A 25527-nucleotide genomic window follows, 5' to 3' on the forward strand; every position below is an offset into this window, starting at 1 on the left:
GCCAGCCATGCCCACACCCCATGAGTGGATTTTAAAAATCTTGCATTGGCATGAGATATAGTGTTAAAGAATCTGTGATTCACCTCATTAATCTAGGAGAGCATCACACGACATGGTGTTTCCTAGATAGGTGATCGCCCTTTCATGGTACTGTTCAGTGCCACTTAAGGTTTTACAGGGGAGCCCCAGGATCTTCCGGGGCAGGCTGGGATATAAAGCTACTCTTTACTTCAGATAGAGAGAGAGACCAAAACTTACAAATATTTGAGAAATAATATATGATGGCTTTGAGGTCCTCTTCCATGTGGTCATCAGTGTTTAAGCCTTCTGGTCCTCTGGACACAGTAGCTATGCTATCTTTTTTGATTCAGAAAGCACAGTGGCAATGCTTTGTGGATAGCTGAGGCTGTCAGTATGGGAACACCAGGGTCACAGGCTATCCAGCTGCTGGATGGCCCAATACACATGCTTGGCAACCGAATAGTATCTGCAACCATATGTCTCATGATGGGCATCCATGCGCTGCATCTGATGGTGACCTTACCCTGAATTTGTCACAGTGATTGGCAGGGATGAGAGGAGGAGGAGGAGGAAGAGAATGTCAGTGCTAATGGGAGGTGATGTAAACTGGGCTGGGATAGAAACAGTTAAAACAAAAGCAGTGTGAAGAAACTGTAATAAAAATCATTCGCACATCAGCTTATTGCATTATTATGAGCCAGAAGCAGCCATTTGATCAGACATTCATTGAGAAATAGAATGAGTTTTTCATTATTTTTATTATTGCTGTGACGTCAAAGGCTGGTAGTAAAACCTACTGAGAAACAGTCACGTGCCCGCGTACAAACACTGATTGTGACATCACTCATTAATGTTGCCATGGTGCCTTCTATGACGCTCATCCAATCAAACACCACCGCTGAGAGCAATTGCCTTGAGCGACGTCGATGCTGACCAATAACAAGATAAATTATAGAATAACGTCCCGCTTCAACACATGCAGCCAATCAGTGTTTGCCATCGCTGGCACCGTGCCAGAAATGTGCCACCAGCCTCTTGCGAATGGGTGCAGCGAATTTGAGTGACGGGAAGAGGGTCCAATAGTGAATAGGGTTTGTGGAAGTGTGGCCAATGAGAGGCGAGGAGTGGCAGTGGGGGGAGCGGCGCAGCCGTGGCTGAGGGAAAGTTAGAGTGAGTGTTGATCTGCAGTGGGAGGCAGAGGGGGAGCAGCGCGGGGAACGGATCCGCACTCCGGGAGCCAGCGGGGGGCCCACAAGCAGCCTCCGCCATTTATTGTCTTCAACTCCGAGTCCAGTCGATCGGCGATGTCCTCGCAAGTGGCGCCGCGAGTGCGGCCCAGCGGCTCCCCGACCTCCAGCCGCCCTCAGCCCCTCCGAGCAACCGTCCCCTTCCAGCTGCGAGCGGCCGCCGGCAACAATACCCCGGGCGGCGGCGGCGGCGGCCCAAGGCTGGCCCCCGGCTCCTCCTCCTCCTTGGTCCCGGCTCCGTCCGTCTCTCCGCCGGGAAGCCGCAGCGCTTTCCACAGCGTCACCACCTCCACCAGCACCGGCCCCGGGCCGGGCGAGCAAGAGGCGGCCTGGAGAGCGGCCCCGTCCGGGGAGAGGAAAGGCCATCACTCCGCCTCCTGCTGCACATCTCCCGTCAGTAAAGGTACCTGCACCTGCTGCCTGGCCACAGCAGCATAAACATCTCAATAGAGAGCAGCAGTGGCCCTAACCTCAGCCAAGCATTGCAAATAGGGACAATAAGTTTTATTTTGTGTGCTTATTTTGTCTGGAGAAGAGCTATCTTAATTAATGAGCTCAACTTAGGCTTTCCCAGACCCTCTTTCCCTGTATACATTTGCAGCTTCTATTTAACAATCGGAGGCTGTGTGTTGTTTGCTTCCCCCCCCCCAGATTTTTTTATATTTGAGCACCCACTACCCCCCACAGGAGTGCCTCTCCTTAATGACAGAACCTGGAATTGCAGTCTCTGTTACCAGTGTTAACTGCAACTTCTGCAAGTAAATTGCATTTTTTTTTGTTATCAGCAATGTTCAAAAGGCTGCAGAGATATCGAGAAGCATTGAACATGGGTGACAGAAGATGGAAGTTTATTTTTGTTGGAAAAGTAGTTGGCTTGTGATGTCTTATTTTCTATTTTATACAATATATTGTACAGCATTTATAATTAGCACTTAACTGCTTGCTATCTGTTTAAAGGACATTTGTGTGTAGCAATAGAAACTGCATGAAATTGATTACTGGTACACACAGTAGTCACTTTGCAGATGTCTGGTGATCCTTCAGATTGTTCTCTGCTCAATTAAATGGCTGTTTGCTAATGGTATTGTTTAGTCCAAGATAAGTAGCTTCTGTAGTTTTTGAATGAGACTTTACTGTGCTCAATACAACTGAGCAATAAGTTGATTGACCTTCCCCAATGATTCAGTCTAGTTATGAATTAGGAGTCTTAATATGAATTGTGTTGGGCTTGTAACTTCATTTTTGAAAGAGTTATCCATCTAGTAAATGGGACTAAATGTTGAATTCCAGCACTTGGTTGTTGTTGCTGCTTTGCTAAGTTACCTGCGCTATTTAAATAAAAATTGTGTACTGGTGCAGTTCATTTTGACTGCAGGAGTGAAATAAATAGGTAGGAGTGTTTTGGAAGGAAAAAGTCTAATTCAGACTTGAAGTTTAATAGAAAATAATCCAACTGCAACTAGATGCCAATAGAATAGCAGCATTTATGGCATATTACTTATGTACAGTTACTGCATTGAATGTGTTTGGAGCTGGTGAAACTGTCAAAATGAATGTGGAAGTGTCCAAGAAATATGCTTCCAGCTGGGAGAATCTATAGGCTTTTGACTTTTGATGTAGCTTTTCCATAAAGAAACCACTGAGCTAGGTTAGAGGGGACCCCTTGGGGAATCATTTTTGAAAAAGTGAAAGATGAGAAAGTAAAATATTTACTGTTAATTCAAATAATAGATTATAAGGCAGTTTAACAAGGTTATTACCAAAATTAAATGCATGCTAAGTCATATTCTAGCATTAAATTTGTAGAATAATTTGTTACTTAACCTGCACATTATTTAGATTTTCCTGTTCCACTATGGGGCTTCAGATATCTAATTGTGTACCAATATTTCTTTGAAGATCACTCTTTCAAATATAATGCTGCACATCCATTAATTAGGTGATGATCGCTGTGATAAGTTGACAGCTTTTGCTTGCATTGCTGAAAAAGAGGAAACCAGTTTTTTGTGCAGATTGCAAGGTCTCATTTTAGATGCGAAACACTGAACTGGCAGTGGTACTGTAATTTATGTGAAAAGCTGGCCAAAAACAGCTGATTGAGCATTCAGTTACACTCCTTGTTGTGCAGGGCGCAACATGTAAACTGGTTGACCTTCTTTTGAGTGAAGATAGGCTCGTATCAATAAACTGCATGTGGGGTAGATCTAGTTGTAAACGGCATGCAGCCATTTCCATTTATCTGCACAGTCCCATGTTAAGACGGTGCCACCCTTTCTCATGAGATCAGCCACCATCTACAGTAGTTTGTTTAACCGTACTAAATATTTACTGGTTGTAACACTTTGTTCCCACGCATATTTGCTGCAGCTGTCAAAAGCTGAAGTGCTGGATTTTGTTTTTGTGGTGATGAGTAGCTTTGTATATCGTATTTACTGGAATATATATAGACTCTATTTAACACAATTAGTCTTGTGGCCCACTTGCAAGTTATTAATGGCCTTTCCGGAAGTGTGGGGGACAAGTATGGAATAATTCCTAAATGCAAACCAGTTTTGGGATACTTTCTGGATACAGGGGCAGCCTTAGCCTAAACACCACAAGGAGGAGTATTACTGAGCTACATAGGGTGATAGTAATAGACGTTTAAGGAGATTTCAGGAGGCTATTCCAGAGCTTATCTATCTGAAGACAATGCTTCTGTTGGTGGACTGATGAAAAGTGGGAATGTGCAAAGAGGCCAGAATTGGAAGAGTACGGGGTTACAATGGTTAAGCACACACAGGAGCCTGTAATGGGTTTTGATGCTTTAGGAACAGATTGGCAAAGAACAGGGTGAAAATTGGTCACTGTGTTTCCTACACTACAACAGTGGCTATGTTTATAAGTACCCCAGTGCCTGTTTTTGGGTCATTTGTAAGTCATGGAAGGCACTATATAAGTGAATCGTAGAATGATTATAGCATAGGAGGCCATTCTGCCCATTGTGTCTGTGCTGGCTCTTGGCAAGGGCAATACACTCAGTGCTGCTGCCCTGCCTTTCCCTGTAGCGCAGCAATTTTTTTCTCATCAGATAATGATCCAATTCTCTTTTGAAAGCCATAACTGACTCTGCCTGAACCGCAGAGGGCTATGCATTCCTGATCCTAACTACTCGCTTTGTCAATTTTTCTTTAAACTGTTGTTGCTGTTGCTTTTCTTTCTTGCCAGTCGCATTAAATTGCTGTCCTCTAGTTCTCGATCCTTCCACCCATGGGAATGGTTTCTCCCTATCTACTCTGTCCAGATCTCTTATATTTTTGAGCACCTGTATCAAACCTCCTCTCAAACTTCTCTTTAAGGTGAGCAACCCAGAACTGGGCGCCTACTCCAGTTAAATGAGTGCAAGTTTTTTTTTAATTTGTACGCAGGCCACAGAGTCCCAAGTTTGTTAACTAGTTTTAAGAGCATTTAATTTGGGAGAAATTGGCTGATTATAATTGTTTTGAAAGAATCCTGCAGTTTTAACCAAACTTTGATCACAAAATTCAGAGCACTTTATTAGTGAAATTATTTTGTTCACTAATAGTCTGTTGACTTAAACTCCACAGTTGAACTAGAATAATTGCCTTCATCCTTAAGTGTCCTGTTAGGATTTTATGACCAAAATAATCCTAACTGTGACCACATAATGTTAAGTGACCAGCTAGCTATACTGCAGTCTTGCGACAGTGATCCCAGTTTTGCACCAAGACTAACCACTTGGGTGCAGCCACACAAAGGGCATTAACGTAAGAGGTGCAGGACCACCTCAAGGTGGTAACCTTGCACCATTTGGGCACAGCTCCAAACTTGTGTGAAGCTGGCACTTGTTTTCAAGAGGTGGGCATTATCACACACAGCTGTGCTGTCTGTGTACTGAAAACAATGCAGAGGTAGCAATATAACTGTGGCCTGTCTGCCGTGTGCCACTGGCATCTAAAGTAGTCTTCCTTGGCTTCAGTATTATGGGTGAATATTTATTTATCTTGTCTGGTAGGCATGTGGTTATGATGCAATCAATGTGCTGCAAGCGGTATTTTGTACCACTGTTTCCCGGTACCAAATTGGGAACAATTACTGTACTGATACTATTTTTTTAAAATAGACATGCGAGACCATCTGGAGGAGGTAATCTTGTATCATTTCAGTTTCAGACTGGCTACAAAATAATCAACTTGCACAGCTGAATCCCGAGGCTTTTCAAGTCATTTACTGTATGGCGGTATAATTTTCTTAATCTTCAGGCTTTTAATATGGAACAAATAGCTGGCTTGTCAGCTTGTTCCTCACATTAAACATTTCACCAGTTGGAGGCTGAGCAGAGCTTTGTTTTACCATGTAACTGGTGAGATTCAGTAGTCTAAAATTTCATACAGATGATTTTTTTTTTGTCAGCATTGTAAGCTCATTCTTATTTCAACATCTCAACTATATTTAAAAGGCAGTAAAATATTATTTATTCTAAGGTTGTGTAAATATGTGCTTTGTTTTAATCAACATTGAGGCATTACCAAACCATGCATAACAGATCCACAGATTCAGAAATCCAAATGGATATTCGGGCAATTGTAGCAATACTGAAAACATTTCTGTACTTTTTCTTTTGGAGAGTTTTAAAGGAAAGGTAACTCAGGTAATTAATTACTTGGACCCTCAGGTAAAACTAGACGAAACCCCTCTACTTACAAAGGACATGGGGGAAGTAGATCTTGTAGAAATTTCTGGATATGCTGATGAAACGGTTGTAATTTTATTCACCACAATGGACTGTGCTGACTTTTTAATGTTACTGTTAAAATGTCTTAACTCTCCACCCTCCCCACCTCCCGAAAGCTACACCTTTTGTGGAAATTCATAACCTATTTGCCTGCCTGTCAGTTTATTGGGTTGAAATTCAGGACTGCCAGATTACTGTGAACTATCACTTTACTTGCAGGCCAGTGATTGAAAAAAAAAATTGGTTTCCCTGCTGTAACAGAGATAATAGTGCCTTAAGTTCCTGCAGCTGTGATGTGGCTATTAGATTGTCCTGGTGAAAATATGTCTCGAATTTAGTCAGTGCCTTGGGTGACATCCATACTTAACGATCTGCCAATTTGAAAATCAGGAGCACAAGCACTAAAATCTGATTTTTGGCCATTTTCTATTTTTTTTTTATTCCTTCATGGGATGTGGGCTTTGTTGGCTGGGCCAGTATTTATTGCCCATCCCTGGTTGCCCTTGAGAAGGTGGTGGTGAGTTGCCTTCTTGAACCCACAGTGCTGTTAGGGAGTTCCAGGCTTTTGACCCAGCTACAGAGAAGGAACGGCGATATATTTCAAAGTCAGGATGGTGAGTGACTTGGAGGGGAACTTCCAGGTGGTGGTGTTCCCATATATCTACTGCCCTTGTCCTTTTGGATGGTGAATTCCTGCAGTACATCTTGTAGATGGTGCACACTGCTGCTACTGTGTGTTGGTGGTGGAAGGAGTGAATGTTTGTGGATGGGGTGCCAATCAAGCAGGCTGCTTTGTCCTGGATGGTGTCAAGCTTCTTGAATGTTGTTGGAGCTGCAGTCGGCCAGGCAAGTGGGAAGTATTCCATCACACTCCTGACTTGTGCCTTGTTGCTGGTGGACAGACTTTAGGGAGTCAGGAGGTGTTATTCGTTGCTGGATTCCTAATCTCTGAGCTGCTCTTGTAGCCACAGTATTTATATGGCTAGTCCGGTTTCTGGTCAATGAAATCACCCAGGTGCTTGATAGTGTGGGATTCAACGATGGTAATGCTGTTGAATGTCAAGGGGCAATGGTTGGATTCTCTCTTGTTGGAGGTAGTCATTGCCTGGTACTTCTATGGCGTGAACGTTACTTACCAGCCCAAGACTGAATATTGTCCAGGTCTTGCTGCATTTGGACATGGACTACTTCAGTATCTGAGGAGTTGCGAATGGTGCTTAACATTGTGCAATCATCAACGAACATCCCTACTTCTGACCTTGTGTTGGAAGGAAGGTCATTGATGAAGCAGCTCAAGATATTTGAGCTGAGGACAATGCCCTGAGGAACCCCTGCAGTGATGTACTGGAACTGAGATAACTGACCTCCAATAATCACGATCATCTTCCTTTTTGCTAGTATGACTCCAACCAGTGGAGAGTTTTCCCCCTGATTCCCAGTGACTCCAGTTTTGTTAGGGCTCCTTGATGCCACGTTCGGTCAAATGCGGCCTTGATGTCAAGGGCAGTCACTCTCACCTCGGGAGTTTGGCTGTTTTGTACATGTTTGAACCAAGGCTTTTATGAGGTCAGGAACCGAGTGGCCCTGGCGGAACCCAAACTGGGCGTCAATGAGCAGGTTATTGCTAAGCAAGTGCCGCTTGATAGCCCTGTAGGTGATCCCTTTCATTACTGATGAAGCTTTAACTTGGCCATTTTCTAAAGATCATACATAACTGCATCGCATAAAATGACACTGCAGAGTAAAGATTACCTCTTGGCCTGTGGTAATAATGGGGCCTGATGGGGCTGTTATATGCCAGGTTGGATTTGTCCTGCTTTCTATGTACAAGACATACCTGGGCAATTTTCCACATACACTGGCATCTACCTGGCTATTTGTACTGGAACAGCTTGGCTAGGGGAGTGGCACGTTCTGGAGCACAAGTCTTCAGTACTATTGCTGGAATATTGTCAGGGGCCATAGCCTTTGCAGTATCTCGTGCCTTTAGCCATTTCTTGACATCATGTGGAGTGAATAGAATTGGCTGGGGACCGCCAGAGGAGGTCGAGATGGATCATCCATTTAGTACGTTGCAATGCTTCAACCTTATCTTTTGCACTGATGTGCTGGGCTGCACCATCATTGAGAATGGGTTTTTGTGGAGCCACAGCCTCCAGTGAGCTGTTTAATTGTCCACCATCACTCACAACTGGATGTGACAGGAGAGCTAGATCTGATCCGTTGGTTGTGGGATCGCTTAGCTCTGTCTTATCACTTGCTGCTTGTGCTGTTTGACATGCACCTATTCCTGTGTTATAGCTTCACCAGGTTGACACCTCATTTTTAGGTATGGCTGGTGCTTCTCCTGGCATGCCCTCCTGCACTTTTCATTGAATCAGGGTTGATCCCCTGGATTGATGGTGGTGGTGAAGTGAGGGATATGCCCAGCCACGAGGTTACAGATTGTGTTTGATTACAAATCTGCTGCTGATGGCCCACGGTGCCTCATAGATACCCAGTCTTGAGTTGCTAGATCTGTTCGAAATCTATCCCATTTAGCATGGTGGTAGTGCTGCACAACACAATGGAGGGTATCCTCCATGTGAAGGTGGGACTTTGTCTCCACAAGGACTGTGCGGTGGTCACTCCTATTGATACTGTTATGGACAGATGCATCTGTGGCAGGCAAGTTGGTGAGGATGAGTTCGAGTATGTTTTTCTCTCTGGCTGGTTCCCTTACCACCTGTCGCAGACCCAGTTTAGTAGCTATGTCATTTAGGACTCAGTCAGTGGTAGTGCTACCTAGCTACTCTTGGCGATGGACATTGAATTTCAGCACCCAGAGTACATGCTGTGCTCTTGCCACTCTCAGTGCTTCTCAACATGGAGGAGCACTGATTCATCAGCTGAGGGAGGGCGATATGTGGTAATCAGCAGGAAGTTTCCTGAGACTTCATGGGGTCCGGAGTTGATGTTGAGGACTCTCAGGGCAACTCCCTCCTCACTGTATACCACTGTGCTGCCACCGCTGCCGTTGATGGTGGTGCCTGGGAAATTATCTGTAAGCTATGATTCCATGAGGATGACTGTCAGGCTGTTGTTTGACTAGTCTGTGAGACAGCTCTCCTAGATTTGGCATTAGCTCCCAGATGTTAGTAAGGAGGACCATGCAGGGTTGACTGGATTGAGTCTGCTGTTTGCCATTGTCATTTCCAGTGCTTGGGTCAATGCTGCGTAGTCTGTCCGGTTTCACTTTTTTTAAGACTTTGTAGTGGTTTGATATAATTGAGAGACTTGCTAGGCCATTTCAGAGGGCATTTAAGAGTCAACCACATTGCTGAAGTCACATGTAAGCCAGACTAGGTAAGGGCAGATTTCTTTCCCTGAAGGACAGTAGTTAACCAGATGGGTTTTTGCAACAATCGGCAATGGTTTCATGGTCATCATTAGACTTTTAATTTCCAATTTTTATTGAATTCAAATTTCACCCTCTGCCGTGGCGAGATTTGAAATCGGGCCATTACCCTGGGTCTCCGGATCACTAGTGCAGCAACAATACCACTACGCCATCGCCTCCCTCATTTATGGCACTTGGGCTATTCAAATAACCTTAATTCACTTGGGTACTTCTGAAGCTGTATAGTTCTTCCCTTTTATGTTTTGGCCTGGTATGTGTTTAATTTTTTTCTTCATACTTCTGAATTTGAAGATTTACACACCGAGTGTAAGCTGGAGTCCACCAAAACACATTTGGATGATCGTAGTGTAAATAAGTTCTTAACTGATTCCATGGGTGAATTTGGGCTAAAATCCAGCACTGAATAGTGAAATGAATAGGAGAGCCTAATTGGAATGTGTAGGCAGCTTTGATGGCATTTCCCAGTGTATGGGAGTTTATTGTGTAAATTACTAAGTGTTAAAACGTTTTGTGGCAAAGGTTAACTGAGTAGGGAGTAATCTCTTGATATTGGTGTTGAGGCACATTGGGGTAAAGTAGGGAAAATTGAATCTTGTATCTAACCTGAGTTTGACGGTTTCCCTAACGTGCACACCTGGAAGTGAAGCGATTGAGATTTTGTTTGGGGTGCCCACTGAGGCCTAGAGCTACATGACTCTCAGTTCTGAAAACCTGAAGCCTGGGCACATATTGACTTGTGCTTATTTTTTTCTTGCTGTTTCGGAGTTTGTTGACTGGAAGATTGTTGCTGCTTTGAGGATAAATAAATCATCAAAGCACCCAGAATGTACTTCTAGCAACAGCTATATATAAATTAATGGGAATGTCATCTTTAACCCCTACACATGACTCACGAGGCTGCATGGAGTGCACTGAGATGACAAAAATGGTTAGGAAGTCATAGTCTTTTAAGTAGCGGAGAGCTGTTGGTTGTGGGTGCAGACAGTGGTGTTTCTTTGTTTCACAAGGCGTAGATTGTTTAGGGCACAATTTTTACTGTACAGCGAAAGTTATTGCAGGCATAAATCCTCACGCATATTCTGGCATTGGTTTATGCCTCTAATAACTATCCTTGCATGCAAATTTTGTTATTCCTCCACTCGTTTCAAAACATTCCAAGTCCAAGTTGGTACTTGTCATCCTTGCGCATAGTGCAAGTAATCAGACGAAACAATAAACATTGCCTGGCTTCTGTCTAATTAGCTAATTGCCTTTTATTGGTTGCAGGAAAAGCGAGCTTTTTGTGAAGGAATTTTTATGACCATAAAAATAAGCATATTAGAGGAAGAAAACAAAATTCTTAGTAAACATGAGAGTAAGACATTTCATGTGATGTACATATTTTAGCTATTTGAAAAGTATAACAGTAATCCTACTTAAATGTGAGAATTTGAGATTGAGGAATAGGTGTAATTAGAATTACTTGGCAGTTTTCACAGCATGTTATATGAAGATAAATGTAACCAAAGCGAAGTTGATCAGGATTCATAAATCAAGACTTATAGAAGAAAATATTTCTTTCTATTATGATAGGTTTCAGCTTGGGCATTAAGGCCATTTGTCTTTTAATAATTTGAAACCAAATATTGTTCACGTATCTCCCTGAAGCTTCACTTTTGGCAGAAACTTCAAGCTGACTTCTATATCACGTTAAGTTTTAAATTGGTACCTCTTTATGGCGACAGGTGGGAGTAGCATGTAACAGCGTGGTGGAAGAAGAAATAACTTGATGGCGTAGTTGGCCTAGTGGTTAAGATACTGGACTAGCTAGTGACCCAGAGACCATGTGTTGACTGAGCTCAGTAGTTTTGGGAATTTGTGGGCCAGAAAGATGAGCTATGAATGCAACTAGATTGTCTTCTCTTTCAGGGAAGAGAGCCAACCATCTGAGCTGTTGGTGTTGCCAACACTCTTGATGTCCCCTAAAGTGACCTAATAACCTAGTTGATGATAAAACAAACATATTTGTATGTGTACACATACACAGTAGCGCACGTTAATTCTCAAAGCCAGAACCTGCCTGGCTGACAACTTTGAAAGCAATATTAAATGAGGGCGTCTTTCTCTAAAAAGGGAAGTTTGACTGGCTTAGCACAGTTTTTTTTATTCATTCATGAGACGTGGGTGTTGCTGACAAGGCCATCATTCATCCCTATACCCAATTGGCCTTGGGAAGGTGGTGAGCTGCCATCTTAAACCACTGAAACCGGTCTAGTGTAGGTACGCCCACAGCGCTGTTGGGAAGGGAGTTCTCGAATTTTGACACATTAACGATGAAGGAGGAGTGATATATTTCCAAGCCAGGATGGTGTGTGACATGCGTGGCAGCGTTGCTTTCTGTTTTGTTGTCCCTGTCCTCTTAGATGGTGCAGGTCACTGGATTGTAAAATGCTGTTGAAGTCTTGGTGAGTTGCTGGTATTTTATCCAGTACTCTATAATGTGGAAATAAGTTTCAGTTCCAGTTGTCAGCCAGAGGCATAAGTTGTAATTAGCTGCACTGTAGTGTGATTGGAAGGTGGTTTGCAGATTTTGCATATTTTGAGTTTATTTAGTATTCTGTCAGACAAGCAGATGGTGCAAGGTAATTACTGTTGTGTCATGCACTTTTTGAAAAGGGTAGAATAGATGGCAAGTTTTGTCTATAAAGTGGGAGAGATGCAGGGTGGGATAAAATGTCACTCCAACTGAATCCTTCTGGAGGCGCATGTCTCTTGGCCCTCTTGCATAGATTTAGAGAAATAAAGAAGCATAATGGTTGTAAGTGGTTGTTCTATGGCTGTGACTCTCAAATTGGACTAAAATTTCTCTGGTAATTCTCTACTTCATTGACCTTTATTAGTGAGCCAGAACTGGAAGATTAAAATTCTGGTAACCATTAAGTGGATAGTAGGGAAGCTCCTATCATTTCACTTTCATAAAGCAGTTTGCCAATGTGGGTGTTACTGTTGCCAAACATCCTTATGGCAGTAAGGCCAAGTAGATGCAGTAGGGGTATTGCATGAGATTTCATTATGCTTGTGGTAATTTACTTTGTGGAACTGTTTTCAACCGTGGGATGGTTGAAGCAGTAGTCTACTGTTGTGGATGATAGCCTTTACCATAATCATGCATTTTAGAATGTTCAGCATATTGTGGTCATTAATTGTGCCATATAGATGAAGATATAAGCCAATCCAGCCTTGACTTGCTTTCCCTTATGTTTGACCAACATATGAGTCAAATTTGGTACGTGGTTAACTAAAATGTGCAAACTGACTTTCTCTTGCCTCTCCCTCCTCCTGGCCTCCTCAGTGCTGCTCCTGCACCCCCACCCCTGCCCTATAGTCAAGTTCTCAATATTTCCCATTTGTTTGCTATCTTACATGTGGATTGACTAACCACTGCTAAATAGCCAGGCTAATTGTTTTTCTAGTATGTAATTTTAAATTTACCCCAATTAGGAACTTAACTAAATCTCTGTGGTTTTGTGTTGCTGATATTAATTAGGCAGTGGGGTATTTCTTAGGTTACCTTTTCTTATCCTCCTTTTCTCTTTCTCTTTCATCTGCACTTCCCCATCCCAATCCTTGAAAATAAAATTGCTTTTTCAAGAGTTTAAGCAGCTTTGTGGATTTGTTTGTACCCAGAAGTTTGTGGTTTTTCTGTGATTTTATTTGTATGATTTGGTCATTTGCATATCATCTCCCTACGTATGGTGATCTTTTAACTTACTTTGCTTTCCAATGTTCTTTTGCTTCATGTGGTATACCAGGAGACACAGCTCTCGAATAAAAGTATTTTGTCACAATTTTTAAAGATAATTAAAATTGTATGAAATTTGCCTCGGAGGATTTCACTATTAATTTCTCCTGATATTCACCTTGGTTCTCTTTTTCCCTTTACATCAATTTTTCATAAGTTAATACTGCAGAGATGCAGCTGATTAATTGCCTACCTTGGCTAAAATAACCAAACACTAAGTTTCTTTTTTAAATCAAACTTAATACAACAGTGGTTGTTTTGCACTTTATGATGGCTTCCTTTGTGTAATAAGTTAAAATCTCTGGTTCTTTCCATTTGAAATTATTCTTGCCTAGGTTGCTTCCTGTGTGTGTTGGGGGGTGGGGGGGAGTACACCCTGGACCCCAAGGAGACTTAGCATTCTGTATCATGCAGGTTTAAGGAAAGGCTGGTGTGAGTTGTGACCTGTGCTTTACTGCTCAAAATCCATTATTTGTCTTACAGTTGCACATTTTCTGTGCCATATCTCTGGATGAGGTCTCCTGCCTGCATGTCCTGAAGTACAGTGGAACTGTGATCTGTTTGAGTGTTGGATGGATGCTAATTTCTAGATTTGCTAATCTCTTGATTTGGTAGATGTAGGCCATCTGTTATCAGTTATGCTGCAACACTTTTTGTAGTTGCAGAAGTATAGGACTCATCAAAAACTCCCATGGACTTGAGTTGGAAGGTTTAACAGAACCTCAAGTTGTTTTGCTAGCTATCAAGGAACAAGCCCACTCTTATCTGTTCCATCAGATTGAGGCAACTCTGGTATCTATAATTAAAGCAAAAAAAGTTGATCAGATCAAAATTTGGTCTGTATGCCATTAGCAGGTTAATGATCTATGCTCCTCTACTGATTAAATCCTTCAAGACAAGCTGTTTGGACAGATAATATTTCATGTAGTTACATGGTAACTGACTTTTTAAAAAAAATGTGGGATGTACAGAATTAACAGTTTGACGAAATGGGTGTTGCTTTGCTTTCTGTCTATCAAATCAGAGATTGCTGTTTTATGAGCCCTGTTGCTGGAGAGGATGTGGAATCTCAAAAAAACACAGCCTGTGGGAAGTATCTGTTTTGGTCAATGATAGAAGTGTGACTGCATAAATATGCAATGTATGTAAAGTAATCAATATTTACTTCAAACATGTTTGCGGTTTGAAAAAGACCACTGATGCAGATAATCAGATTGTATTTAATTGGATGTTAAAGTACAAAATATATTCAATTTCATTTCTATCCATGTTGGAATGCCCTCTCTAAAGTCAAGTGGGCAACAGTTCGATAGCATACTTACCTGGTAGAGCTCATCCTATTAAGCGGAACTTTCAATGCACTTGCATGCAAAATTTTGTTGCAGACCAAATTGAGTTAAACACCTTTTTAATGTCACTATATGTTTGTATTGAAAAAGCAGGTGAGCACATGCTCCAAATTTAATGGCCTCTATTCCTCTCCTCCTTTTCCTAACTCTGCGTTTGGTGAAGGAAAATTAAACGCTCCAGGTTTAAAAGGCATAAGCTCCTGTCACTGTGGTTCGTCATGGGTGATGTTTAATTTGAGAAAATGGACTAGTCGCTCCTAGTGCTGAATCTGTAACTCCACAAACCTGCCTTTCGATGATCATAATGCACGGTACTGGGTTCCACTTCTTGCCAATAACTAGGATCTTCAGGGTGTCAGTTATACCAATCCTAATTTTTCACCCTGGGTTTGATGGCCGAAGAGTAAACTGACTTGATTTGAAATTCTTCTGGCACCTCATGATGTATTCACCACACCATCTCCAAACGTGGAAGAATTGTTTTGAGGCTGTAATCAGACCCAACACCTCTGAAACACTATCATTAATTTTGGTCTTTGTTTTCAACAGTCCTACAACAATAAACTTGCGTGCAACATAATTTTGCAAAGAAGGGTTTTACCTTTGATCCCTGATGGTTGTGTTCCTTTCCCAAGAGACTTTTAATGGTATAAATGTCACTCCTTTGTGACAGTTGCATGCTAACAACCAAATATTTTTTAATCTTGCTATTTAGTGCAAGTGCAACTTAATTCATGCAATTTTTTTTGCTTTTTGTTTATTTAAAGTGAAAGATGTTTGTACTGTGGATCATACTTAGTGGGCATAGAGAGCTTGTGTTGATTAATCTCGAGTGCAATGTGACCAGAGCCTGTTGCTATGCCCTGCATCTTGCAAAACCACTTTGCTATGCAAGTGTCATATTTTCATCCTTGCACCAGCATCGTTGGGCTAATTTACAGGGTGGTTTTATCTTTATCACCAGTAAAAATTGAGTGGAAGCTGTCCAGATTCATTTTGAGTATCTTGATAGCAGAGAGCAGGCAGTATTTTTGTCTGGGCTGGTTTCAAACATAGGTCTTATGGAATGACTTCCATATTGGCTGCATCATGTAACTTGCTCTCTACTCAGTTTTTAAACTGTTTAATTGCAAAGTATTGATAGCCATGGGGGTGATAGAAAAGTGGATGAGGGCATTTAAGAAAAAAAATCAGTTGAAATAACTATAGGGATTTGGAGAGAAAGTTAATACTAATTTTAAAATAACTTTTTCTATTCCAGCAGTTGAGAAACCCAAGCCTCATCAGACAAGATCTTGCATACGACGCACCTCCTCTCTTGACACCATCATTGGACCTTACTTGATAGGACAGTGGCCGCGTGACACTGATGTACACTCTATATCATGGGAGAATGAGAAAGCTACACAGGTACTTTCATTAGAGATCCAGAATGTACTGATGCCAGAGCATCAATAGTTGTATTTATCAGCAGCTGATTGTATGATCTCTTTTTGAAAACTATCAAAATGAATTGTGTAAATTTGAATTGACTACATTTTAATGTCATCATTTTAATGTGTGAAGCCATACATTATGCAGCTTTCCACAGTTTAAAATCCTTTTGTGTTCTGAAGGTTCCATATTATTCTTGTGCTGTAGATATAGTGTTACTTCAATCTTGAATGGAGATCTGGTGAACCATAATTAGTTGGCAATGTTCACTCCAACAGTCCTTGTAAATAACTTGTATGACAAGTTGTATAACTCAAAAACATCCTGTTACTGCTGTAATTACTCATTGGTCCTCTTTATACACTATCTGTTCCTGCATTTCCCCTTCGATTTTTTTTTTTGGAGCTAATTTATAATTTGAATTCAGTCTACATCAGCTTTGTGATCCAGTGCATCAAGGAAGCCATGGGAGGCAATGCTTATCTTTATCTGATTTTCTAGGTTAATAACAAATAACAAGATTGAAGTAAACTTGCTGAGGTGGCAGAGGGAAGACAAAACTTGAAATGAGCTAAGTTTGACAGAATAGATGGGCGGGGCCTTTAGTAACATGTCGATAGAAGACAAATGGATCATTTAAAGGTATAATGTTAAGCATCCAGTGCAAGTAAATTATGAAAATCAGCCAGCTCAGACTAAAGACATGTGACCCAAATAGATAGGCAGACAAATTAAAAATGAAATTGAGAGAAGTCCTGCAGGGACGTAGGGTCACTTAGCCAAAATCTTATAAGAGGTTTCAGTGTCCCAGAAAATATATTGCAGCTGAGACGACAACAGTAAGGAATTGGAACTTGGCTCAAAACTGAGGAGTGTAAAACAGTAACTTCTCTAATTACTTCCTTTGGATAGTCATAAGAGAAGACAAGACTAATAATGTCCACGAAAACAGATGTCATGTTAGCGACATGGATGTAAACAAATTAATATCCAGAGAAGCTAAAACAGTTTGAAATAGAATCCTTATGGATAGACAGGCTTTATCCAAGAGTGTTGAGAGAGCAAAGGAAAAAGCTTTGTGAAGACTGAGGGAGTCAGTGAACACTTGAAATACCATAAAATTGGAAATGGGTTAACAAGCCCATATTCAAAAATATAATGTAAGAACAACTTGGATTTTTATACAGCACCTTCTAATGTAATAAAATTTCTTAAAGCTCTTCACAGGAGTGTTATCAAGCAAAATTTGAAATCGAGTCATATTGGGAGATGATAGGATGGGTGACGAAATAAGAAGTAGGTTTAAAGAAAAATCTTGACCTCTCCACCCCTCTGTCCTCAATTTAGAGAGGAAATTCCAGAACTTGGAGCGGGGAGGGGTGGTTGCAGGTAGCTGAAGTCATGCCTACCAACAGCAGAGTGATTTTAAAATTGAGGATGTGCAAGATGCCAGATTGGAGGAGCATGGAGATCTTGGGCTCTAGGGCTAAAGGAGTTTACAGTGATGTGGAGAGGAAGATTAGGCAGGGATATAAAGGCAAGGATCAGAATTTTAAAATTGGACAAAGAGCAGGAAGGCTGACCAAGAAAGGATTGGAATAGTCGAGTCTGGGGTTGGTGAAATCATGGATGCAGTTTCAACACACAAGCTGAGGCTGAGACAGAGATGAGCAATGTTGTGGAAGTGGCCAGCCTTATTGATGGAGAGAATTTGAGTCTGGAAGACTGATGTAGGCAACTACAGACCCATTAGTTCTTCCTTCTGTACCATATAAAATAAGGACGTTGATTGGAAATAAACTATAACATTCCTAGCAGTAGCCTAGTAAGTAAGAGTTAACATGGCTTCAAAAGGAAAATATATTGTCTGCCAGTGTGAGAGCTCTTTAGAAAAAATGGCATCCCAAGTAGGCTGAAAATTGTAATATGATTGTGATTTACCTTGATTTTCAGAAGGCCTTAGAAAAAGTCCTCATAAAATGTTATTAAATTTGAAGCTTTGGGGATTGGAAGTAAACTTCAGAATAGATCAGAGACTGGCTGCAAGGCAACATACAAGTTATTGCTATGCAAGTTATGAGATGAGTTTGAGGGCAGATGCCCCGAATGAGGTGTCTCATGGCTCAATGTAAGGGTCACAACTGTTTCTATTTTAGTGTGAATGACCTAGCTACAGAAACTCGATAGAAAATAAGATGTGCTGGTGATACATGACCAAATTAGGTGAGATTATGGAATCTGAAGAGGAACTCTGGATAAAATGGAAGCATAATTGGGCATGTATACAAGTGGTGAACATAGGAAGTTAAAATAGATGACCTATGCATTCCATGAATTTCAAATTGTTACAGAGACCTGTGCATCATAAACTGTGCTGTTCAACATATCCAACCAATACCTAATAGTAGTCAACAAAGCCAATCTAATGTAGTCAACACATGAAATAGACCTCCAGATTGTGTAACAGATACAAAAACCCTTCAGTTAACTGAAGAACCAGTTGAATGTTACACTGTGGAACTTTCTAGGGTGTTGATTGACTGTTGTACAAACATGGCTTTCTATCTCTGTAATTTAACTTGTGATGTTGTGAAAGTAAGAAGTTGACATCCTTGGGGGGGAAAGAACCTGGCTCATGGTGAAAGTGCAGAGCCAAATTGGATGCTCCGGCACACTGCCCTGTCTGTATTCCAGCAAGATTCTACTTGGTTAGTTTACAGATACACCCAAACCTTTTTCAGAAATCTCTGGTACACTGAAGTTTTAGCTGAGGCCTTTGGAGCAACCTTTGTGTCTACTTTGATCCAGTTATTGCAAGGCTTGATTGTAACTGTTTTTTGATGACTCTTCAATTTGCCCTATGTTTAGTTCTACCATGTCTTATTTGACCCTGAGGCTTTAGCTTCATGTTGCTGTGTAAGGGAGGATTTTTGGCTATATATTTATCTGTTGGGGAAAGGGATGCTGACTTTTAGATTTGAGGTTTCTGCATATTGGATAGCCTGAGAACTAAGGCTTCCAAGGTAAACCATTTAATTTGATGACACCTTTTAAATTGTTTAAAAAAGTGCCTTTTTATAATTATAGTGATTTACATGCTAGTTTCATTTATGTGAAATATTTTCTATTTTACTGTTTTCCTTATTTTATTGTGCTGTGCTCATGCATTTACAGACCAAGACTTTCAGTTCATTGACCTGAAACATTAACTTTGTTTCTTTCTGCACAGATGCTGCATGATCTGAGTATTTCCAGAATTTTGTTATTGTCATAAAATATTTATCTGCTGACTGCTGGACTGAAGAGCTCAGGGGAAGCTGACTCCTGGCTTGTCCTGACTGTCGTTCAATTTACTAGAACTAATAGCTTAGTTTGCCGCAGTGTACCTGTGTGATGCAAATAGGTATGAGCTTTCTCATTGCGGGTGAGGGGAAAGGAGTAGAAACTGAGCGTTTGTTGAAATCACTCCAATATAATGTGATTATTTCTGTTTGCTTAGGATCACTGTCCAGTATATCATTGCTGGGAGAATGTACAATGTCCAAACCCATTAATTTGTAGTTCCTCCTTTTTGGTACTCCTGTGAGGCTGCAGCTTGTGCTAATGGCAGAATATGTGGGTGGGTCTGTGTAAGATGATTAGGCAGCTGCTCCTTGCATGTTGGTTTCTCCATACTCCCCCTATGTTTGTTGACTTGCAGCAGCGATGTCTATAAAATATAATCTTTTGGGACATTCAAACATCTGTTGAGCGCACCTCCCATATTCCTGGGACAGTGAGGAATTATCTAAATTATGGTAATTAAATTCTGTCACAGTATTCTGTTGCATCCCAGGAATTGTGCAGTCTTATGTGTAATTCCCTTGAAGACTGTATTAGCATAAGACATTTCACGTCAATCTGAGTTATCCCACAATGATTCTCGTTTGAGATTCTGAAGCCCATCATAACTTTCAAGGAGTGTGTTGGGGAAAGAAAGGAAGGCAAAGGGAGTGTGTTGCTGATGGAACATGTAGGAAATGGGCATGATTGCAACTAGTCTACTTCATTGAAAATTGTACATGGTTGTGTGAAGGGAAAGTGAAATCCTGATATACATCTTGCTGGATTGTTCTTTTTTGGGGGCTGGGAGCTGTCTCCTAAATTGGAAGTTTTTTAATTTGCATCTGTTCTATATAAATTTCATGCCTATTGAGGTGAGTGAATCCCATGCTGGTGGGCAGACCGCTTTCCACTTTTGCATTTGATGTTGGCTTCAAGGACTGCCAAAATGTGCCTCAACTATGTTCAGAAGAGAAACAGTTGCTGTGAGGGAGTTTCAATTTCCCACACCAACTATCTTTGTCCTTGGACTGAAGCTGTCAGCTTAGTGCTGAATTATGAGCCCTCTTGCACTGTATGCTTGTGACCTCTAGGAACTGGGTTGAGGCTACTTGCTTTAGAAGCTTTGTAAAAGCTGTCATACTTTTTTTTTACTTCAGCTGCCTGGATTCAAACCTAGGTTCCAGAGGTGAAAGCATAATGTTCTAATTTACTATCCATTTTGAGCTTTGAAAGAGCCCCTATGTGGTAGTCTTCGAGACCTCTTAGTAGGTTTTTCAACACACAACTAAGTTTTAGAATGCAATTACATTATCAGACTAAGATACAGATTGTAGTTTCTTAAATCTCAATTTGTTCCTCCATTGCTCATGTGTGTGTGCGTGTTTACATGCATTTGGTCAAATGTGGCACTTTTTAAAAATAGATTGCTGTGACTTTCTGATCAACTGGGCATTCTTCATTCCAGCATTTTGTGCATGAATGATTCAAACAGAAACAAACCCAGGTTGCCAATTGAGAGAATTACTGATATAGCAACTGAAATGAGTTGATGCAAATGTTACAATAATGATTCCATTAACTGAACTTTCCTGTGTAAACTATGAATGTATTACATGTTGATATTAGTTCTTTGTGTTTTATTAATTTCCTGCTCTTCCTAAGCATTTAGGGTTGGGATTTAATTTGAAAAGTTGTTGGAATCTCCTATCCATGCCATTGTCATCCTCAGAGTCGACTGTTCTAATGCTTCCTTGACTGGCCTCATCTTCCACACTCTAAATGTCAACACATCTAAAACTCTGCCCCACACATTACCTACTCACCCCTCATTGCTGAACAACATTGATTCCTTGCTTGAATGTGCCCAACTTCCATCTTTGTGTTTAATTCTACTTTTTAAAATTTATTAATAGCATGTGGGTGTCACTGGCAAGGCCAGCATTTATTGCATCCGTAATTGGCCCTGGGGAAAGTATGGGGAGCCACCTTCTTAAATCGATGCTGTCTGTGGTGTAGGTACCCACTGTGCTGTTACGGAGTAAGTTCTAGGATTCTGATTCATTGACAGTGAAGGACAGATTATTACTTGAAGTCAAGATGACCTGGAAGGGAGCTTGCAGGTGTTGTTCCCATGTGTCTCTACTGCCTTTGTTCTTCTAGGTGGCTCCTTCACTGTCTTTGGGTCTAAATCCTGGAACTCTGTCCCTAACAGCAGTGTATCAACCTCCCCAGGGACTGCAGCGGTTTAAGAAGGCAGCTCACCACCACCTTCTTGAGGGAAATTAGGCATTGGTAATAAATGCTGGCCTAGCCAGGGATGCCCGCATCCCATGAAAGAATAAATAAAAATTAAATCCCTCAGCCAATGCCAATGGAGCATGCATAGGATTAAAATAGGGGCTCTGTGGTTGCCCCACTGGTCTGGGGCTTTGCTCTAATTTAACTCTTGTGTGTCAGAAGGAATCTGAGGCTGTTGCCGTAGGCAGGCAAGCCTTGTAAATATTCAAAAATCAAGGTCCTATGACTCTTGGGATCCCAAGGTGATAACTTGCACATGAGTCTCTGACAGTGCTAGAGATGTGAGAGACTTTGTGCAAACTGCGTCATAGCTACGAGGTCCCGGAAAGTATTTTAATGGTTTCCTTCATAAGCCAGGAGTGTCAGCCAGCCGGGTGGTATTATTGGCTGGCTATGGGTGGGAGACTTGACTCCAATATTGAAATAAAGCCTGAGTAGAATTGGGAACATTCTTGAAATTGAATTGGATGTTGCATGATGTAGCAACTTCATTGTATAATATGATTTGTGCAGAGCTAAATTTAAGCAAAACTAAGAGTAACCTGATGATTTCTACACTGCAGTTGAAATTTGTAAAATATCCAATTACTGATTTGTGTTGACCAAACACACTGCACCCAGGCTGGGTTTGTATTGGTAGCATTAAGAAATCTCTCAGGAAATGGTGGTGGTTTTGAATTTGACTAGCTGTGTAGGTGCCTTGGGGTGTTTGTTGCATTAAAGGTATTATATAACAAGTTGATGTTTTTAATTCTACATATAAATTTGTTAAACTGGATGCGGTAACGTGTATTTTGGATATGTCATATCAAAGCTGATTTGAGATGGTCACGTTGAGTTGGAAATAAAGTCCCTAATCTGATGTAGAAGTAATGGAGTATAATGAAATTAAACTCTGCTAATGTGAGCTTTGTTCTAGGCCCCAATTGAATGGCTCCACTTAGTGCACTGAGTTGATACTAAATTAGTCACTTAGTGGTACAGAACTTGTTGACAAAAGAGACATGCAGTTGAAACATTTTGCCTTGCATCAGGACTGATTCGTAAGAATCCCAAATCTCAAAGAGAACAGCATGAGAAGAGGGTGCTGATTGGCTGGCGAATGGACTCTGGTAGAGATATTGCCATAGAGAATTCACCAGGGAGCAATTAACTGTCGAGTAAAATTCAAACCAGGCAGATCAACTCTGGTCAAGGCATTGTCATGGGGAATGAACCAGGGAATGGTTGTCTCCCAAGGTTTTGTTTAGCTGAAAAAGGCTTAATGCGTGGACTTGTTCTTTGTGCTTGCAAAGGACAAATATTCGTGTGTGAATATATGTAGCTCCGAGCACGCCTAAGTGAACCAAATTGCGAGCTGATAAACTGTTATACAATCGGCTTTGGCAAGTGGAGCTACTAATTGTAGCACTGCCTCGAACTAGAATTAGATGTGGCCTAGAGCAACTCACTGGAACTCTCATTTGACACTGGGAAGGGATGGAGCTCCAAGATGAGATGCATAAAACTACTGACCTAGTCACTCTTAGCTGAGCCCCTTGTATTGTCCCTTTTAAAAAAAATTAATGTAAATGACACTGCTTTATAATGCCTCTTCTACGAAATGTTTAACCAATTTTGGAGCTGGGAGCAATTTTACAATTTGGTGGGAAACTAGTTCGAAGGTAATTAGGGATCAGCAGCAAATGCTGGCCTTGCTAGCAATGCTTGCATCCCATGAACGAATTTTAAAAAAATTAGCTCATCAAATGTGCATATTTGAAAACTGATAGATTTAAGCTTCCAATGCAACCCTGATTTTCTGTCACTTTTCAAAAGTTGGCAAAAGTCTGACCAGGAGTATCAGAACTGCTTCAGCATTTGGCATCCAGATACTGAAGTTGTCCATTGTTCCAAGAGTTAAATGACTGTAGGTAACAGCACCCTGTCTGAACACTGCTTAAGACCTAGTCCAGCTCCACCCTAAAGCCAGGAAGCATCTCCGTGCTAACAAACAGTCCCTATGCAAGTTGTCAGCATGGCAGTATCCCACATTGACAGCTGGCTGGCTACTGATATCACATTGTGCTATTGTTAGCAGAAAGCTGACTAGAAACTGAATTTGCAGCGTATAATGGAGTGAGGAAAAGTCAGACAAGGGAAGGCAGGCCTTGTGCTTGAGAAAGCTTCAAGGTGGCATGTCATAGATGAAAAATTGAAGCCACCTATCCTGATGCAATAATCCAAGTAGTTTAGCTGACGCTCTATATTTTTGGCCATTTAGCTTAGCTCAGAGCGATAAGCTTATCATTGGTGTCTGAAATTCTTTGCATAGGATTATATAGGCACAAATGAACCATGTGGTTTTATGTGCCACTCATGCGTCCTCCATATTTTTTTCTTATCTAAATCTACATTCATAATCATCCATTCTCTTCTCCCTCAAATGTTTGTCCAGCTTCCCTTAAATACTATTCGCTTTAACCACTCCTGATAGTGAGTTCCATATTCTTACCACCCTTTATATAAAGAAGTTTCCTCTGAATTCCCTACTCAATTTCTTGATGACTACCTTATATTGGTGGCCTCCAGTCATGCTGTTCCCCTAAAAGAGGAAACATTCTCTCGGTATGCACTCACAAAATCTTTCATAATTTTAAAGATCTCAGTCACACCTCAGCCTTCCTTTTTCAAGAGGGAAGTGACCCAATGTGTCAATTCTTTCCTGATTATGTATACCCACACACTTCTACTATCGCCCTTGTAAATCTTCTCTGCACCCTCCCCAGTGTCTCTATCCTTTTTTATAATATGGCGACCAGAACTGCATGCAGTACTCTATAAATGTGGTCTAACCAAGGTTGGATACAGGTTTAATGTAACTTCCCTCCTCAATTCTGTCCCTCTAGAAATAAAACCTAGTGGCTGGTTTGCTTTTTTAAATTATGGCCTTGCCAACCTGTGGCACAACTTTTAGTGATTGGTGTGTTTGAACTCTTGCTGTATGTACTCTGGATAACCCTGTAAACCAACATTGTCACACATAGGGCTGAATTTTTACTTATTTATATATATTTATAATATATATTTATTTATAGACAGAGACTCAGCCAAATTTGTCAGAATTAAAAACATTTCAGAAAATTGGGTGACCCCAATTATGATTGAAAGCATAATGGAAATAGACCTTCTTTGCAAGAAAACATAAAAATTTGCTAAAGTTTGTGCGGAAATCCTGCTATTTTGGGGTCTCTTAAACTATCTACCTAAATGCACAGACAATTGGTTAGCTGGAAGGATCGGTAAATGTGTGTGTGTCTGTGTGTGTCTGTCTGTACACACTTACTCACTCTTTCTAGACCTTTCGGGGAGAGGAGCCAAAGGAATCTTCAGATTTTTTGGAATCAGCCTGTAATTTTAGGATGCCAGTTCATTTCTGGCAACTTCAGTGGATGCTGAAACCTGTGCTACATAAAGGGCAGTGAGTTTTCCAGACAGGCACAACAAATTTGCTTCCTAGCGAAGTTGCATCTGTTTTTTTCCTCTCTCTCAGATCTCAGCACAGTGCACATTGAATATGCATCAGTAAATTTCAGTTTCTATCATTGTGCTGGGAATTACAATATTGAGAATTGCAAGAACTAGAAATGCAAATTTAGGTCCTGAGAAACTTCAATTTGCAATTTCAAGCAAATGTTTCCCCAGCACTGATTTATCATAACCTGCTTTATTTTTAACAAATTTTACTATTGTCATTTAACGATTGTTAGTGCTTCTTCATAGCTATAATTTTTTCTTGGCGTGCATTCATCCAGGTTGTCTTCCAATTTCTCTCATTCCACCCAGCAAAAAAAATCCATTTTGCAATTATGCTACATGAAAAAAAATAATATTAAGGTTCACTTTCACATGCTAAAATAAATAACTCTGCTTTGGCATGATTGTCCATTTGTCCATAT

The 25527-nt window shown here is 41.0% G+C and overlaps 1 protein-coding gene across 3 annotated transcripts in view; it reads left to right on the top strand.

The window, feature by feature from the left end:
• Positions 1–1188: 1188 nt before the first annotated feature.
• The window catches only part of LOC121269000 (glucocorticoid-induced transcript 1 protein-like), a 55864-nt gene continuing 31525 nt past the window's right edge, over positions 1189–25527 (top strand). Inside the window, exons 1-2 of one of the 3 annotated variants that reach the window (XM_041173349.1) lie at positions 1189–1671; positions 15795–15943. In XM_041173349.1, coding sequence (XP_041029283.1) covers positions 1326–1671; positions 15795–15943 — 495 coding nt within the window. In that variant the 5' untranslated portion in view covers positions 1189–1325. The remainder of the gene's footprint in view (positions 1672–15794; positions 15944–25527) is intronic. The other 2 variants (XM_041173348.1, XM_041173347.1) reach the window with 2 other exon arrangements.

Source organism: Carcharodon carcharias, chromosome 23 (assembly GCF_017639515.1).
Source record: "Carcharodon carcharias isolate sCarCar2 chromosome 23, sCarCar2.pri, whole genome shotgun sequence".
In the NCBI taxonomy this organism is placed as follows: Eukaryota; Metazoa; Chordata; class Chondrichthyes; order Lamniformes; family Lamnidae; genus Carcharodon; species Carcharodon carcharias.